Raw genomic sequence first — 19,547 nt, 5'->3', positions numbered from 1 at the left:
TAGTTAGTTCATCAGCAGCTTTAAAGGAAGATTATGCCTGTAAAGGAAATACATGCCACCCCGAAAGAAGCAGAATCTTTATTTGCTCTCTCGAAACTGTCACTGATGAAAAGGATGAAAGTATGGTAGAAGTATAGATCATGCTTCTAGAGGTAGAATCCCCTTCTACAGATGAAGAAACCAAGGCTAATAAATTCAACCTGCCTGATTCCATGGTCTTAACCACCCTGCGCCACTACCTCTTAAAGGGGTGAGGGGATGCTCTGCACCATTCAAGGGACAGAGATGCTGACTCTGGGCACCCAAGCATTCCAATGAAGAAGACCTCATTGTAGGCTAAGAACACTTCATCCAAGTTGAGAAATACATCCCCAAACCAACATAAGGCAGGCCTGTCTTTCCCATAAGCTCCTCCCTCAGCCTGAGTCCCTGCCTCTAACAACTGCCCTTCTTGCCTGCAGAGTCCATCCTTTAGAAAGCACACCTACATTCCCTCACCTGCCCTTGTCTCCACAATGCAGCTCCATGACTCCAGTGAAAAACCTGCCAAAGTGCTCCTTGACTTCCTTCTTCTCAAGTCTAATGCTGTTCTGCTCCTGATCTTACTTAACAGTTCTTCCAAAAAAGACTAATTTTGAGTGCAAACCAACCTCTCTTGGGAGCGCTGCCTTGCCTCTGAACACTTTACATATCTGTCTCTCCCGTCAACTGTGAGCTCTGTGCAGGTCGACACTGGGTCACACTTACCCTTGTATCCCCAGGCCCTAACCCAGAACTAGGCATAGAGTAGATACTCAATAAATCTTGCAGGATGAATAAGCCATCTGTCTGAAATCTAACTCTACCCTCATTGCCCTGAAAGTTCCCTCTCCAAAGTCACCAGTTGACTTTGATCACCAGTTGATCTTCATGTTGATAAGTTCAACTCCACTTGGCCCTATCTAGCTTGACCTCCCAGCAGATTGGACACTGTCGGCCACTGACTTCTCAAATTGCTCTCCTCTTTGAAGAATTCTAAGAGCATATCCTAAGCCCTTTTCTGTTCCCTTTCTTATTCTCTCCTAGGATGATCTCATCTCCTACTATGATTTCAACTATACATTGATGATTCCCAAAAGTATATCACCAGCCCAACTGTCATGATTCCAGACACATATGAATATCCAACCACCTACTCAGCATCACCAGGCACAATTGATCCCAACGATTTCCAGCAAACCTACTGCTCCTCCAGTGCTCCCCCATAAGTAAATGGCAACACCCTTCACCCAGTTGCCCGAGCCAGATGCCAGATCGAAGTATCTTATCATCATCGACAACCTCTACCTGTATCTAATCGGTATCCAAGTCTTAACCAGTACCTTCATCCCTAAAACATGACTCCAGTCCAAGCCACCATCATTTCTCACTTCATCATCTCTCATCTCTCTCAAGATCATGGCAACAGCTTCCTAACTGGTCTCCCTGCTTTCCATCCTGCAAAGTCAGAATAATCTTTCTAAAAATCACAAGTTCTAAAATCTAAATCACAAATATCACTCCCCTGCTTTGAAAGCCCAAAGAGGTTTTTCATTGCCTTAGAAGAACCCCACCAAGGGACTTTGCCGGTGGTCCAGTGGTTAAGACTCTGCCTTCTGATGCAAGGGGCACGGGTTCAATCCCTGGGTGGGGAACTAAGGTCCAGGAAAAAAATGTAATTTCTCCCTAACTTTTAGGACTTCCCTGGTGATACAGTGGTTAAGACTTCATTTTCTAATGCAGGTGGTGTGGGTTCAGTCTCTGGTTGGGGAGCTAAGATCCCTCACAGCCTCATGGCCAAAAAACCGAAACATAAAACAGAAGCAGCATTGTAACAAATTCAATAAAGACTTTAAAAAATGCCCCACATCAAAAAAAAAAAAAAGAGGCAACTCACCAAACTCCTTAATAAAGCATGTGCTATAGATTGTGTTTTCCAAAGATATCTAGGCAACATCTCCCATCCCACATGTGCTTTTCATACACTGTGATTTTAACACTCTGCCCATCAAGAGATAGGGTCTGTGCCTCTTCTTTGGAAACTGGATGGTATTCTATGAATGCTTCTACCCACATAGTACTGTAGCAGGAGGGATACCATGCAACTTCAGAGGCTAGGTCATAAAAGGCAAGGCAACTTCCACTTTGCTTGCTTGGATACTCATTCTTAAAGCCTTCGGTCACAAGTAGAACAGTCTGACTGCACTGAGGCTGTCATTACGGGAGGAAGCTCATCATAGTCCATAAGGAGAGACCACAGGGAAAAGCTGCAACCCAGCTTGAGAAAAAGATGCCCATCTAGTCCCCATCTGCTTCAACATTCCTCTGTTTTACAGTTCCTGCCACCATCTAACTACAATCATATAAGAGCCTGAGCCAGAACTGCCCCCACTTAGCTCTTTCCAAATTCCTGAGAAGAACCATGAAAGAATAAAATGACTGTTTGAAGTTACTTAGTTTTGTGTGATTTGTTACACAGTGATAAAAACAAGAACAGTTTATAAAGACCTGAACAACTTATCTGAAAGACCTTCATCTACCTCTACAAGCCAACTCTCAACATTTCCTACCTCAAACTCAATATCTGAACCCCTGAGACTCCCCTGGTGGTGCAGGGGTTAAGAATCTCCCTGCCAATGCAGGGAACATGGGTTCAGTTCCTGGTCTGGGAAGATCCCACATGCCTCGGGGCAACTAAGCCCATGCACCATGGCAATCGAAGCCCTCACACCAAGAGCCTGTGCTCCACAGGCAGAGAAACCACCGCAATGAGAAGCCTGCACACCGCAATGAAGAACACTCCCTGCTTACAGAAGCTAGAGAGAGCCTGGGTGCAGCAACGAAGACCCAGTGCAGCCAAATATAAATAAATAAAAATCTTTTAAAAGTAAACAAATAAAGTTTATTTTAATAAAATAAAATAAAAAAGACTCCAAGCTTCTACTGCAGGGGGTGACCAGGTTTGAGCCCCGGTGAAGGAACTAAGCTCCCATATGCCAAGCAGCCAAAACAAAAACAAGAAAACTTGAACCTGAACTCCTTTCAGTGTCTCAAAGATGTCCCTTCTTGTCTTCAGGTTTTCATACGTCCGTTCTTGCTGCTTGAGATGCTCCTCTTCCCTCTCTACTCTCGGTTAATTCTTCTTCATCTAGGTGCCAGTTTAAACTTCCTTTTAGAGAGTTTTCAAACCCCTAGGCTAGTTTAGTTTTCCTCCTGAAGCTCCCTGTGCCTTGAAAATCACAATGCTTAGCGTGATCTACTGTAATCTTGAGTTACCCATCCTGCAAACACACAAGCACAACACACACTGAGACCTTCATAAAGTCAATGACCAGCGCTGGGAAAATGGCAAGTGTTTCGTGAATATTTGCTGAATGTTCAGTCTCAGCCCCATCTCTTCCCTGAGCTCCCAAAGGGCACATCCACCTCCACCTACCATCCTACAAGTAAATTTCAACTTCAACGTGATTCTCTCCTCCCCTTCCCCGTAAGTGATGCCACTACCTACCAGCTGCCCAAACCAGAAACCTCACCTCATCATTGAAAGAAGTATGTATCAGGCTCCTCTCTGTTTCTCTGTTGGGTGTACAGTGGACCATAAGACAGGCTCAGCCCCTGTGGCACAGACTCACGGGCTTGTGGATGTTTTCCTCACCACCTGCCTCTCTTACGCCAGACATTCCAGTAAGAGTTATTGGTTGCACCAGTTATAATCTCTTAATACTCTCCTATCTATCCTGTCCACCTCACCTACTGCTGCCCTAGTTCAGGCTTTTCTAGTCTTGCCTAGATCCCTAAGAGAGCTTCCTAACCCGTGTCTCTGCCTCCAGCCTTGCTCTTATGTCCCACCCCGACTGCATCCCTTCCTCCTTCAAATCCTGGAACAGCTCCTTGTATGCTTCGGAAGAAAATCTAAACCTACTAGGAAGGTTTGGCCTTGTGCACTAACCCCTTACACCCCTTGTGCCCTCACATCCCACAGTCCCCCACACATACCCCACACCCCCACACTTCTTCTCACCTTGTCCCTTAACGTTGCCTTTCCCTGGGCCTAGAATTCCTTGCCCCTTCTCCACTTAACAGATATTTACTAAGTACCTAGCAGACATCAGTACACAGCACTGATCAAGGTGCCAGAGACTCAGTAGTGAGCAAAACCGAGTCCTTACTCTCATGATGTTTATACTGTAGAGGGAGAGAGACAATAAGCAAATACATAATCAATGTCAGGTGGTAAGGAGTCTATAGACAAGAGACTTCCCTGGCGGCCCCGTGGTTAAGACTCTGCACTTCCACTGCAGGGGGCACGGGTTCCACCCTTGTTTGAGGGAACTAAGATCTTGCATGGCTCACTGCATAACCAAAAAAAAGCCTCTACAGAGAAAAATAAACCAGCTAGAAAACTGAGAGTAAGCATTTTAGACAAGGCAAGCCTTCAGCAAGGTAATGTTTGTGCAAAGACATGATGGAGTGAGGGAATAAATTCTAAGGGTGTCTGGGGGAAGAGTCTTCCAGGAAAAAAGGAAAAATAAGTACAAAGTCCCTGAAGCAGGTACATTCCAGGCAAACTGGAAGAAAAGCAATAAGGTCAGAAGCTGGAGCAGAGAGTGGGGGCAAGAGGTCTGAGGCAAGTTACTTATTGTCAGATGGCATTGGCCTTGCGGGCTGTGGTGAGTGGGTGTTTCATGGGCCCCTTGACTTCTTTCCATCCTTCAGTGTTGAGAGTGGATCTCATCTCCCGCTCCCAGCGCTCATTAGCCCACCCCACCCACTCCCAGCGCTCATCATATACAACTGACTACTTTTGCTCTTCTAGTCCACCGACTGTGAGCTCCCTGCAGGAAGGGCTCTTAACCTTTCAGCTCCATATTTTATAGAACCCACCACATTCAGTAAATTTTCCTCAAATAATCAAAACTTTCTTTGTTCTGGTTACATGCCCTGCAAACAATTCCCGGATTACAATTAATAGATGGATTCCCCAGTGACTATAGTATTAGGAAAGGGGTGTCTTGATCATGAACATATGACTTCTGGTCATTAGAAACCATACAGGTATGTTCACCATGTACACTAATAGGCTGACATCACCATGGACACACCAGCCTCTTTTTAGGTAAGTGTGGTGGTGATGGTGTAGTCACTAAGTCATGTCTGACTCTCTGTGACCCCATGGACTGTAGCCCGACAGGCTCCTTTGTCTATGGGATTTTACAGGCAAGAATACAAGAGCAGGTTGACATTTCCTTTTCCAGGGGATCTTCCCAACCCAGAGATCAAACCTGCATCTCCTGCATTGGCAGGGGGATTCTTTACCACTCACTGAGCCACCAGGGAAACCCAGGTAAGCGTGACTTGGTGGGAAAACGACAACTCTGCGTCACAACAAAGGCATGGCTCCTGAAAGGGCATATGAACAGCTCAGCAGAAGCCCCAGACACCCCCCTTCAACCTCATCAGTCATGACTGACTGCCCACCTCCCTGTTTCAGAAGGTATCCCCATCAACCTTCCATCTGTCCAAGCCTGAATCCTTAGCATCATCTCTGAGAGCTCCTATGTCCTCCACAACCAGAATCAGAAATTCTACCTATTTCTTTATCTATTCCTTCATCTCCCTTACAGTGTAGGCCCCCACCACTCTTCAGGTTTCAGCTCCCTAACCTGGTCTCCCTACCTTCTATCCCTCACTTTTTTCAAAAACATTCTCCACAAAGTCAGAGTTCCTCTTCAAAACAACTCTGACTTCATGTCTCCACTTCTTTTTTTTTTTTTTTTAATGTCTCCACTTAAAGTCAAAAATTCTTGCCTGCTCTCAAGATAAAGTCTAACCTGTTTAGGCCCCTGCCGAGCTGGCCCTGAGGCTACATTTCCAGATTCTCCCTTCTCACCCTTCTCCTACCCACATTCCAGCCACATCAACCACCTGGAATTCTTGAACCTGGACTGGTTCTGTGCCTTTTTGCACCCAGCACCTTCACACGCAGTTCCCTCTGTGAGAAATGTCTGAGGAGACAGCTATGTATATATTCAAATTTCAGTGCAGACATCACAGTCCCCGCGCTATCTTCCTAAGCACTCCTCCCACAAGAAGAAAGCCATCTTGTCTGCTCCTAGAGTGTCTCCTTCCTGGCTGCTGGTAAGCCTTTTCCTCTCCTTACTTCCAGGTTTTCTCTTGAAGGATTGTTGTTGTTTACTCACTAAGTCGTATCTGACTCTCTTGCGACCCCATGGACCGTAGCCCGCCAGGCTTCTCTGTCCACGGAGTTTCCCAGGCAAGAATGCTGGAGTGGGTTGCCATTTCCTTCTCCAGGGAATCGTCCGGCTCCAGGGATTGACCTCGGGCCTCCTGCACTTCAGGCAGATTCTTTACCTACGGAGCCACTCCTGAAGGGTTATGGTTAGATAAATGAGATATTACTGCCTAGATGCTATCTGGACAGAATGTCTTAGCATCTGACTTGTACTGTGTGTGTTCAGTTGCTCAGTTGTGTCCAGTTCTTTGTGGCCCCATGTACTGTAGCCTGACAGGGTCCTCCATCCATGAGATTCTCCAGGCAATAATACTGGAGTGGGTTGCCATTCCCTACTCCACTGACTTGTACTGAGTGCTCATTAAACAAAAGCTGAAGGAAGAAACTCATGAATCATATGCCCCTAAATTCTTACTTACAATCTCAGTTGCCCTTCTGAACCTTCTTGCAGATCTCTATGTGCCTCTGAAGATTATTAGAGATAGAACAAAGTCCTACAAGCAACCGGGAGAGGGCAGTTTTAAACATCACAGTCATTAAAACGGTATACTTGAGTCATGATTTTTGATTTTCACTGAATCTCACGTCATGCTCCTAGAACCTTGGAAGTAACAAGTCACTACACACAGTTATTGAGCCAGCCTCAAACACAAGTCTGGTATGCTTTTCACTCTATCGGGCTTATCTCAAATATATGCCATAAAACCAGGCACAAAGCTCTGTCTTTTATTAATCAGGGAGCTGTCCAGACTAATCATAACTGTGGCTACTTAACATATATTCTGAGGAGGATGCACATGTGTGCCTATGGGTACCTAATGCACAAGAGTTTGAGTACCTCCCTACTCCCAAACTAGAAGCAGCAAATAAAAAAGTCTACTGAAGGCAGGCCCAAGTTCAGAATCAAGGGAAAACAGCTGTCAGAGAAGACACAGACCAAAATCATGAAAGGAGAAAACCTGAGGCCCTGAAGTCAAGCCAGTCCTCTGAGGCCACTGAAGAAGCAAATATTTATCCCCACCCCAGGGGCCTGGAAAGGCCTCAGTCATATAAGCTTTGACATGTACAGCGGGGTGACCCTGAGTCACACACACGAGTCACATTATGCAGGCAAGAATACATAGCGCTGGTTTGAAAGAGATTTCAATCAAGACAGCTAAAGTAGAATTCCAGGGCTTAAAGGAATGCAGCTGTCTTGGAAATCTTACTTAGGCGGAATAATCCTTACCCTACACAACATATGTAACGATATGCCCACGTCTGAGGGGACTCCAAGACCAACAGATCCTAAAATTAGTTTCACTAGTAAGTCATCCTACCAAATCATCTGTTAATGATGCCAGAGAAAACTACAGATCGTATTTAAGACCTCAAGGGAAAATTCCCTTCCTACAACACAGGGCAGTGGCTTTGCCCCTCCCTGAGCAGTGCCAGCATGACACACAGCCCCACACACAGCCCAAGCCCACGCACGGGCACACGCAGCACAGGAGGCGCCCACAGAGCACAGCGGCTCTCTGCACAACCGCCATAGGAGGGGGGCTGGAGAGGGAGCTAAGAGTGAAATGGGGCAGCGGAAAAACTGAAAGGGAAGAGCACACGAGGGTGACGAGAGGCTTGATCCAGCAAGCCGACGCCCACCAGGTACACACTCAGCTGTACCTGACACAAACGCCTGTGCCCCATGGCTGCCCCAAATCAGCTTCCCCACAGCAGGGGCAGGGAGGGATCTCCAAGGCCCTAGGGCCTCCCACGCTGGGAGGGCACTTTTCCAGAGCAGAGGCAGCTGAGGGATGGGGCTGCAGAGGATCAGCTCCTGGGCACTTCCACGTGGCTTTGCTAAATGTACAAATTTAAAAAATATTTATGAGATAGAGAAAAGGCCAGGGTAGGTTGAAATGATAGTTTTAAGAATCTAAGGACTTCCCTGGTGGTCCAGTGGCTGAGACTCCATGTTTCTAATACTGGGGGCCAGGGTTCGATTCCTGGTCAGGGAACTAGATCCCACATGCTGCAACTAAGACCTGGCTCAGCCAAATAAATAAATATTAAAAAAAAAAAAAGAAGAAGACTCTAGCCCACAAAGAATGTAGACTGGTACAGCCACTATGGAGAACAGTATAGAGGTTCTTCAAAAAAAAACTGAAACAGAGTTGCCATATGATCCAGCAATCCCACTCCTGGCAGATACCTGGACAAAACTGTAATTCAAAATGATACGTGAAGCCCTGTGTTCATAGCAGCACCATTCACAATTGCCAAGACATGAAAACAAACTAAATGTCCATTGACTGATGAATGGATGCAGCGTATATACACAATGGAATATTAGTCAGCCATAAAAAAAGAATGAAAGAATGCCATTTGCAGCAATGTGGATGGACCTAGAGGTTATCATACAAAGTGAAGTCAAACAAAGACAAATAGCATATGAATCACTTATATATGAAATCCAAAACATGGCACAAATATACAGACTCAAGGAGAAGACCTGTGCTTGCCAAGAGGGAGGGGGGAGAGGAGGGAAGGACTGGGAGCTCGGGATTAGCAGACATCAATTATACATGGGCTCCCAGGTGGCATCAGTGGTAAAGAACCCACCTGCCAATGCAGGAGATGTAAGACATGTGGGTTCAATCCCCCGGGTTGGGAAGAATCCCTGGAGGAGGGCATGGCAACCCACTCCAGTATTCTTGCTTGGAGAATCCCATGGACAGAGAAGCCTAGTGGGCTATAGTTCATAGAGCTGCAAAGAGTTGGACACAACTGAAGCAATTTAGCACCCACACAACTATTATATATAGAACAGATAAACAACAAGGTCTTACTGTATAGTACTGCTGCTACTAAGTCGCTTCAGTCGTGTCCGACTCTGTGCAACCCCATAGATGGCAGCCCATCAGGCTCCCCGTCCCTGGGATTCTCCAGGCCAAGAATACTGGAGTGGGTAGCCATTTCCTTCTCCACTGTATAGTACAGGGAACTATATTCAATATCCTGTGATATTCCATAATGGGAATAAATATAAAAAAGAATGTATATGTATGTATAACTGAATCACTTTGCTGTACAGCAGAAATTAACACAACCCTATAAATCATACTTCAATAAAATAAGTTTAAAAAAAGAAAAGAATCTAGCCCACAAAAAACTCATGCAAACACAATAGGATATTCATGGGAGTGTTATCGGTAAGATTGAAAAACTGGAACCAACTGAAATTGCCATTAACAGAGGCCTGATTGGTTAAATAAACAATATACCCTTAAAATTAACATGGAATAACTTGAAGCTTTTTTTTTTTCAGTAGATCTGTATGTCAAAAAGAACACTACTGATAAATTCTGGGAAAAAAATAACTGTAGAAATATGTGTACTATAACCCCATTTTTGTAAAACAGAACAAAACTATATCTCTTAAAGGTAAAGGTCAGCAAGGGCAGAGACTGTTAATGATGTTTACAGTGAGAAGTTGGAAGAAAGGATTTATTTTTTTGGACACTGAAGCCCTTTGAATTTTCACACTTAGCACACACATGAACAACAGCAAAAGTGTTTGTCCGAGGCATTCCTTTCCAGCTCTTTATCAGCTAAGCTGACTCACACCCCAGCCTCTGCCCCAGCCCCACTTACAGATGCAGGCAGCAGCCAGCAGGCGGACAGCAGCATAGGGGGCCAAGCAGTTTGGGAAGATGGGCTGCACCAGGTAGTTGGCAAAGGTGATGGCGATGACGGCCTGGCTGGTGGGCTCGATGATGAGGAGCGAGGTCCAGAGACGGACGAAGGCAAGGAGTCCCCCAAAGGCCTCAAGGATGTAGGCGTAGCTGGCCCCAGATTTCTTAATGGTGGTGCCCAGTTCTGCATAACAAAGTGCCCCGAAGACAGAGAAGAGGCCCCCCATTGCCCAGACAACCAGGGAGAGGCCAAAGGAGGCACTGTAGATGAGCACGCCTTTGGGGGAGACAAAGATGCCTGAACCAATCATGTTCCCCACAATCAGGCACACGCCATTCAGCAGCGAGATCTCCTTCTTCAGCTTCACCTGCTCGGGCTTGGGGCTGGCCTCATTGCCCAAGAGGGTGGCATCCTTCTCATGGTGGGAGGCCATTTCGTATTTAACGCCGTCAACCATAGTGGAGAAGAAAGCCTTCACCAGCTTCCTGGCATTGCCCTCTAAGGAAGAAAGATGAAGATATATATCAGGTTGGCAATTACAGAGAACTCTGCACCCCAGAAGCCAGCATAGGCAATCCACCCATGCCCACCATTTGAGGGACCTTTTGCCTCTGAATGGAATCTCTTCTCCATCTGGCTCATCAAAATGACTCCAATTTGAATCTTGAAAGAAAGGCACTCATTCCCCAGAGAGAAAACATGTTTTTCACTAGGCCGGCGCTTCCCACCTGATTTACAAAATAGAAAACCAAATTCTGGTTCTATGAGCTCACTGGAGACAGGAAGACAAGCAATTTGGCAATTCCAAGATGTCACTATCATGACGTCAGCCTGTGTTTCAGCCTTACCCCCTAAAAATCTGTCTTCCCTCCAATTTCAGCCTCATCTGTCACGTGATGAGATGCAACCTTGGAAACCAAACTTGCAAGCAGCAAACCTGTGGGTTCTCAACACAACACTGCCCTTTTCACCCAAGGACCCTGGCTCTGGCAAACCTAAAGGCTTCAGAGATCTCTTTCTCTGGAAACTCACAGCCATGCCCCTGCTCAGGGAGCATCCCTTAACAACCGTCAGCTGAACTCTTCAGTCCCAGCAAAGCCCAAGCAGCCCAGCCCCGTCCAGAAAGAAGACAGGCCCTTCTCTTTTCCATGCTTTTCCTTTCCCAGATAACACAACCCCTAGTACTGCAGGCCTCTAGCCATCAAAACTCTGCATAGTTGCATCACCCAAAAAAAGTACGGATGAGAAATCGATGCTCCAAATGTACAGCCCAACTAGAGACAACTAGAGGCTGCTGATGACCACTCCCCACCCAGGTGTTGCCGCTGCAGAGACAACACCAAAGCCGAGGCAAGGAAACAGCTGACGGGGCAGCAAATGCCAGGCATCTCAGAGCAGCAAAAGCTAGGAGGAAGACAGGCCAGGCTGGCCAAGCAAGTGGATAGATCCTAGGACTAGAGGCTCTCAGGAAAGGAGGCGACTGGACACGGCAGAGCAGTGAAGGGAGACTGGGCAAGATGAGGAGGGCTGAGCGGAAGCGGGGAAGCACACTCACTCCCCAGCCCTGAAGGAAGCAGGGCCCCGGCAGCAGCCAGCCACACAGAGACCAGCCTCTGGGAGCTGTGGTCTGATCCCTCCTGCGTTCCAGTAAAAGGAAAGGCTGGGCAAATGCTTGTGGATTTAAGTCAAATCAAGAAGTCAAGAAGGGAGGAGGGATGAAGAGAGAGGGGTGTTAAGCAACTGTCTGGGTCCAAGGTTCACTGGCCTTTCACATCTAGAAGAGGAAGGCTAGGAGCTCTTGGCTCAGCAGTTTCTGCGATAAGAAGGCGCTCTCTCAGGAATCTCCTTTGTCAGCTCTGCTCCAGGACTGGGGGCCCAGAAGAAAGGACTGATGGTCAGCTGAGTGCAGTTTCTGCAACCCCAGGGAAGTTCCCCCCCAACTCCGAGCAAATCAGCTGAGGACAGGGCTGCGTTGAGAAAGAAGGCACAGCCCTCTCTCCTGGTCCCCCAGGCCCCACCTTAGCCCGACTTCTCTCACCCCCCACAAGAAAGGCAGGAAGGCGGCACATTGTGAACAGAGGTTTGTTCACATGCAGATTAGAGAAGTGTAAGTACAGTCCAACTCGTGATCGAATGTCCTAAGAGAACTCTGCACACTTCCCCACATACAGTGACAGTGGCTACCCGAAATTTGTGCCATGACCGGAGGGCTGAGCCCAGGCTGCTTCCAAGATCAAAATATGAGACTCAAACCTCTGTATCTGTGGCCCACTCGCATGTCCTTTCATCCTTGAGAAAATATACCAGGATCTCTGCATAAATTCCTACAAACACCTTCCCCAAATACAAGTTTACTCCAATTTCCTTAAAATATGGGGAAAGAATTTTTATTTCCAGAATTTTATTCTGGAAAGAACCTCTCCAGAGCTATACTGGAGAGGTCCAAAACAGAGGAAGTTGAGCATTTGAGGGAAAGCAAAAATTCTGTTTCTTAGGCAGACGCTTTAACCTCTGAGCCACCAGGGAAGCCCTTTTTACAGGCTACTTAAAATAAATTTGGTATTCCTGGTTTCTTTTACCAATAGAAATGTGTTCATTTTGAAATGCAACTGTCTTTCTATCCCTTCTCATGCCCTTTCACAGCCTCTTTCCTTATTCAATTATCAGAGAACTAAGATCTAAAAAGCCCCAGGGGGCCTTATCTCCACCCTACAACCTCCCAATCTAGTCCTTTAAACTTTTTTTTCCCCAGGAAGCTGATTCTGCTGTTAGCCTCCCCAGAGATCACGTGTCTCCCAAGCCACCCTCACAAAAACATCTTGAAATCCATCCAGAAGACTGTCCTTTCCTCCCAGCTCCCCGCTAAATGCTTCTATAACAGTGAAAGTGAAAGTGAAGTCGCTCAGTGTCCGACTCTTTGCGACCCCATGGACTGTAGCCTACCAGACTCCTCTGTCCATGGGATTTTCCAGGCAATAGTACTGGAGTAGATTGCCATAACTGTCATTTATTGAGCACTTACCTAAGCCAGAAATACTGCTAAACATCTACATGCCTTATCTCATTTAATTCCTCCAGCAGCCCAAAGGCAGACACTAAGTCACTTCCCAGGATGCCAAAGTAGCAAGGTAGGTGGGCAGGCTAGCCAACACAACCCAAGCTCTGTTTCTTCAACCTCCCCACCCACTCTGACCTGTCCAGTCTCTAGCCCTCCTCTTAGGCAAGAAAGCACTTTAGATGGCTCCCTAATGAATTATCTACAGGAGGATGTGATTAGAATAAAAGAAAGTCTCTGCCATCCTTCAGCCTGAAGTCCAGGCTAAAGACTCCAACAAAGCCTGTCCATCTCCTTCCTAATTGCTTCTTCCTTTTCTCATCCCTTTGCAGGGATGAGAGGCAATTACAAGTCCTCCGGGCAGTGCTGCTATTAGGGTGCCCACTTCTAAAGCAAACAAAACACACGGAAACACATCATCATGCCAGGCTTTTTAAGATCAAATTCCCTGGCACCAAGGATGGGCATGTGTCCTTATGGGACATAGTGGAAAGGGATGAAGGAGACGAGGGAAGAGGAAACTGCGACAGTAAGTGGGGAGAGACGTGTGCAGGGTTTAGTTCCTGGTTGGTCCTACCTGAAAAGTGAAATCTTCATCACCCACTGGGGGTGAAACTCACATTCCAGCAAACAGCACACCCTAGTGGTCTCACCAGGAAATGCTATATCTATAAGAGTAGAATCCTCTTCTTAGCCTACTCTTCAATAAACCTGCTCAAACTCCACAGAGGAGGCTGACTTAAGAGAAAAGATGCCCCATCTTTTCTCAACTACTGCCCAGCACCAGCTCTGTGGGCAGGAAGGCACATCCTTGGTGGTTCACATTCCTTCCTAAGACCCCAGCTCTCAGGGTAATGCCTCCAACCATTCAGGCACCCTGGGACCAGCATGACCTGCCCTGAACTGTTCTTACCCCAGGCTTTTCAAGAGAATCTTGCAGGGTCTAGAACCTCAGGAGATAACCAGTATTCCTGAGGTCCATGCATCTCTGAGGACCTAGTGGAGATTCCAGGACAACACATTCATCCAACAGAAGAAGTTTCAGATTCAGGGGTTCAAGGAACACAAGAAGCAGGGCTCAAAGCAGGCAGTGCCAGGCACAGCAGCCAGTGAAGCCCCTTGCCCTGACGCCTCCCGTGAATGGCAAAACTGAAACACACTTCCTCCAGGAACCAGCATACAGTTCTTCAGTCAAGCTCAGGTTGCTAAGGTGAGAAGGTACTTTCTCCCCCAGATACTTTCTCTCTAAGGTGAGAAGGTACTTTCTCCCCCAGGTACTTTCTCTCCTGCCATCCTAGCTCCAGCCGGACTGGGCTGGCTCCCCAAACAATAGAAACAGAAAACAGACACACTCTGCTACAGCTGAATTCCCCCCATCTCCCCAAGCTGGAAGCTCAGCTCCTCCCTCCCCAGTTCTCCATTTGTTTTTCTGTATTTCACTACAACAGTCCCTTAAAAACAAAAAAAAAAGTGCAACAAGCAAGAAAGTATTTACTTCAATGACCATGGCTTCCACTAACATAGGGCTGAAGTCTCAGGGCAGAGGGCTGAGACTGGGGAGGGCTGAGGCTAGGAAACAAGCAATTTTCAGGACTCACTCCATTCTCCTCTGGTACGCACTTTCCCTCTTGCCCATTGTCCCTCCCAGCCCATCACTCACCTGTCTGAGACCTTTGGGCAAATGCAAGGAGGAGCTACCAGCACTCTGGAAGAGGGGCCAGTGCTGGGAAAGGGAACAAGGGGTAAGGCTCAAGCTCCAGTAACTGTTGACTCTGAGGAGCAGAAAAGGCAGAGGGTGACTCCGGGGACCGAAACGGAAAACAGGAAAACACATGTGTGACTCTGGCCGGCAGTGGGGAGGGGCCAGGGAACGAGCTGGAGCTGGGACTGCCTGTTCAGACCCTGAGGACCTCAATGGCTGCCTGCCTCCAGGCACCTTCTCCACTCAGAGCCTCAGTCCCTCCCCCCACCTGCCTCAGTCCCTGAAGTACCTGGTTGTCCTACATTTACTCAGTTCTTAAGTTCTCCCAGTGACCTAGGGTACTCTCTTGATGCCCTTTGCATGCGTGCATGCTCAGTGGCTTCAGACTCTTTGTGACCCCATGGACTGTAGTCCACCAGGCTCCTCTGTCTATTGGATTCTCCACACAAGAATACTGGAGAGGGTTGCCATGCCCTCCTCCAGAGGATTTTCCCAGTCCAGGAATCAAACCCATGTCTCCTGCGTCTCCTGCATTGCAGGTGGATTCTTTACCACTGAGCCACCAGGGAAGCCCCTTGATGCCCTTTTCCCCTAGCCCCTCATTCCGTTCCCTGCTCAACTCCCACTCACATACTATCCTTGCTCCTGTGCAGGGCACAGGAGCCACGGTTAGGGCATTAGAACTCTGTGTTCCCATCTCAAAAGCCTCAGCCACTTCAGTCCCTATATAAGGCAACACGTGCCAAGGAAGGCCAGTTGTAGGGGGCACGGCCACATGCATACCCAAACACTAAGCAAACCTACTCACAGCTCAGGTCCCCAACTGGTTCAGGTGATGCGTGGCAACCCAGGTAAGAGCCAGGCAAGTGGACCAGAGCAAGCCCTGGCACCCTGGGCAATCTAATGAGTTGGCACCCCCTCAAACCAAGATTATTTAAATATCTGTTGAATGTTTGCTTAGCAGAAGTGGGGGAATACCGACGGAATAAAAATTGGAAGTCTCATTCTTTCAAGAGTAGAATTTAAGGCATGAATTCATTACATGCAGTTTTCTGAAGCAGACAGTTTCTTGGTGGGCATATCAAATGATTTTGAATGTAGACAATAGCACAAGTCTCAGGGAGTGGCACTTCACAGCGAGGTGCAGCATTTTCCGAATTCCAGCTGTGATCACTGCCTTCAGGCAACTTGTATTAATACCTGTACCTGCATGTTGCACAATTAGTCTAGAGACAGGTGGTCTAGGTAAGCAGTCATCAAGGATTCTGTCAGTGGAAGGGAGCCAACTTACAGTTCACCAACAGACAGAATCAGAGCTCATTGGCTCCAAAAGTCTGAATTACTCCAGGATAATTTAGTGCCCTTTTAGACCCAGCCTGCTTGCCCAGCTGGCCTGCCCCTTAATCCCACCATGGACTCAGGTCCAAGTTGTAAATGAGGGAAATCCTAGGAAGACAGTCCTAAGGCTGCCCCTGTTGGCACTGGCCCCTACCTCCCTCCCCTCACTCCAGCCACGCTGGGCCCCCTTGCTGTTGCCACACAAGCCCTGACATCTCAAGGCGTCTGCATTTGCTGTTCCCTTGGCCTGGAACATTCTTCCCCATGATATTGCTCCTTCTCTCACTCATTCCATTCAGGTCTGTGCTTAAACACCACTCTCAAGAGACCTTCCCTGAGGAGTCTCAGAAGGGGTAACTTCTTCCTTCAGCCAATCTCCATCCCCTTCACCATGCCTGACTTTTCTTCAAAGGCACTGGCTACCACCTGGGGTTGGTCTGTTGTCACTTCCCTCACTAGAACGCAGCCCCATCAGAGCTTCTTCATTCACCGGTACCCCCAGGGCAGGGTCCGTGTGGACAGTCAAAAAAGGGTTTGCTGGAAGAATAACTGGATGAATAATGCCTTTCTTCCTAGACTGGTTTCCAAGTTGAGCTCCGGGAATGTCTTGCACTTGCTCTTCAGGCCCTTCTACGCTGCTGCTGGCCTGGCTCCCAAGCAACTTTGAAAGGTGTCTACTCTTTTTGATAGTAATGGGTTGAAGGGAAGGAAAAAGTATAGTTTTCTCAGTTTTACTGGAAGGCCTAGAATGATTTGAAAGGGACTTTCTGTTTCATCAATGGGAAAACAAAAACAAAAAGCACCTCATTAACGCGCCTTCCCGATCGATCGGAAGCTCTGTGCTGCTGTCCCACACCCAGCTCAGGTGGCCGGTCTGGGCGCGGCGAGAACAAGGCGCGACGTCCGCGAAGCGGTGAAAGGGCAGAGGGGACGAAGGCGGAGTGAGGCGAGTGCTCAGGTTCACGCAGAGGCAGGTGCGTTCCAGCAAAGTGGAACCACAAACCCTTCAGCGGGAACTCTTTCCCAGACCCGCCCCCGCAGCGCCCCGCGCCCCTCCCCTCCCCCCTCCGCCCCTCCCCTCCCCCCTCCGCCCCCGCCGGGCCGGCGCGCCGCGCTCACCTTTGCCCGGGTCCCCTCTCTGCCCCCCACCTCGCTCGCCGGCCCCGCCCCTTGACGTCGTCCCCGTCGTTGCCCGTTACTTCCCTCTTTCGGCCCACGGTTCCGTGTCTGCAGCCCCAAGGTCTCGCCTTCCCAACCCCGACCCAGCCACCGCCCGTCCCCACAGCCCTCTGGAGAGCTCGGTTAGCACCCGATGTCCAGATCTGGCTGCGGAGGCCGAGGCGGGCTCTGCGCTGGGGCACCAGGGCCTCACCTCACCTGGACCCCTTCGTTCCCTCCACCTGGCCAAGCAGCCCCCGCCCCTCCCCGGGCTGCAGGAGGCGCTAGAAGAGGATGGGGGGGGATGGGGGGGGTAAGGGGGTGGGGAGGGGGGGGTGGGAGCGATTGTGGTGGGTGTAGTCGAAGATCGCAAAGGTTGGGAACCGAGAGGCCTCGCAACCCGCTCCCCTGCCCTGTCCTCGCTCAGCCAGAGCTGCGCTGCCCTTGGGAAATGAAAATGACCGCGGATACCCTTAGAGGCGTCCTCCGCCCCACGAGCGCTCAGCTTCCTCTTCCCTCCCTCCCAATCCAGCTCGAGCTCTGGGGCCCGAGGAGGGTCTGGGCAAGGGCCCCAAACCCTGGCAACCCTGCCTCCAGCCCCGAGACGTTCTCGGCTGAAAGTCCGGAGGGACTCTGGACCGCAAAGCCCCGTGGGGGAGGGGAGGGAGACGTTCCCCCTAGGAGCCGGGGGAGGGGTCTCCCGGAAGGGCGACTCAACTCTCCGCCCCCTCGGGGAAGCTGTTGCGTCAGCTTCGAGATCCCAAATTAAAGCAAGTGGTCTCCACCCGGCTGGAAAGTGTCAGGCCGTAGAGCCGCCGCCAGGAGGCAGCACGTAACCAAACATGTCCGAGCGGAGGCTGAAGTCCCCACCGCACCTTTCTTGGACCCAATAAAAAAGGGAGTTGCTGGGCTAATTCAAGGAAAGGAATCTAGAAATGTTTCACCACGTATTAAAACTAAAAGACGACTTGACTTGTAAATAATACAATTTCCTTTTGTATACCTTTTGGACAGTCCAGCTTTGGCATATTTTAAAGCCAAAGATTCGCTGCAGAGATTCATCGCGAACCACCCACCTTCAAGACCTGTCTGGTGGAAAAGCACATAGCTTAAGAGACTTCCCAGGGACAAGGCAAGAAAAAAAGAGTGTAGCCCTGAGGTTATAATTTACCCGTGTTGAAGCTGGGGCATTTAACACACAATTTAGCCTATACTGAATGAGCAAGGAATTAACAGCCATGGTAAAAGAAAAGGAATATATTACAATAAATTATATAAGCTATAAGGAAATAATATGCAAAGCTATGTATTGTGTGAGTGGGTGGTTTATGACTGTCAGTTCCCACAGTTCTTGTATAGAGTGACAGTGATTTAGATCTTTGTTGAGCTGTCCTAAGAAGGAATGTGAAACAAGAAACTTCCTAAATAGTTCGCTCTTCTTCAATCTTAGAATTTAGTCACCGAATGCTGAAAGGGGAAGAGGTTGCAAAATGAGGTGGAATTAGCCACCCAGAGTCAGCCTTACTTATGTTTTTTCTCCAAAGTCATCATTATTCATCACAACAGTTTAAAAAGAACCAAAATTCTCAGTGCACTTGTACAGAAATTACTGTATACAGACCTGACAGAATGATATTTGAATAAACGAATAAACGTGTTGGACAAAAACATCAGTGGTTAAACAAAATGTTAATGCCAAATACAGGCCATGGTGTGACGCCCTTGAGAGGCAAAGGACTTTAAGGGGAAAGAAAGACATGGAGCTCAGATTCCTGATATTTTTCACCATTGTTACCTCCAGCTTTTGTCAGATGAAGTCCAGAGGTTGAAAGACTTTGAGTTAGGGGATGATGAAGCCACTTTCCTGTGGCTTAGAGCCTGGTTGAAGTCACTGAGGAGTGCTGTCCAAGTGCCAAACCCCTCCCCCACCCCCGCAACAGTGTTCCATAAGGTCCCTGAGAATGCTGATGATGTTAGCTGTCAGCACCTAGAGTTCTCTTTCTCTCTCTCTCAAAATCCTAACACCTATTTCCTGCTATTTACAACCCACAGATTATCCCCCTGCCACATCACTCTAACCACGTCAAAGGCTGAACTTATCTTCCTTCCAAAGACCGTTCCCCTCCCACATTCCCCAGTTTTTCAGATTTAGCTTCCCATCCTGCCCTGAAATCCTCCTGCCCTGGCTCCTCGACTCCCTCAGCTATTAAACTAGTACATGTGTTCACTTTTGCATGTGGAGTTCATACTGTCTACATTTTTTTCTAACATTTATTTATCTCTGGTGATTTCTTTACAATTTGATTTATGTCATACATTAACATGAATTAACCATAGGTGTACATATG

At 48.2% G+C, this 19,547-nt stretch overlaps 1 protein-coding gene across 1 annotated transcript in view; it reads right to left on the bottom strand.

Annotated features, from left to right (window-relative positions):
* SLC7A7 (solute carrier family 7 member 7) overlaps positions 1–11,577 on the bottom strand; it is a 28,091-nt gene extending 16,514 nt beyond the window's left edge. Inside the window, exons 1-2 of the mRNA XM_052646140.1 lie at positions 11,502–11,577; positions 9,905–10,444 (exon numbers count right to left, since the gene is read on the bottom strand). Coding sequence (XP_052502100.1) covers positions 9,905–10,403 — 499 coding nt within the window. The 5' untranslated portion in view covers positions 10,404–10,444; positions 11,502–11,577. The remainder of the gene's footprint in view (positions 1–9,904; positions 10,445–11,501) is intronic.
* Between the last annotated feature and the right edge of the window lie 7,970 nt (positions 11,578–19,547).

The sequence above is a fragment of the Budorcas taxicolor genome, chromosome 10, assembly GCF_023091745.1.
Source record: "Budorcas taxicolor isolate Tak-1 chromosome 10, Takin1.1, whole genome shotgun sequence".
In the NCBI taxonomy this organism is placed as follows: domain Eukaryota; kingdom Metazoa; phylum Chordata; class Mammalia; order Artiodactyla; family Bovidae; genus Budorcas; species Budorcas taxicolor.
The sequence above is the reverse complement of the archived record's forward strand: the minus strand, read 5'-3'. Positions and strand labels throughout refer to the sequence as shown.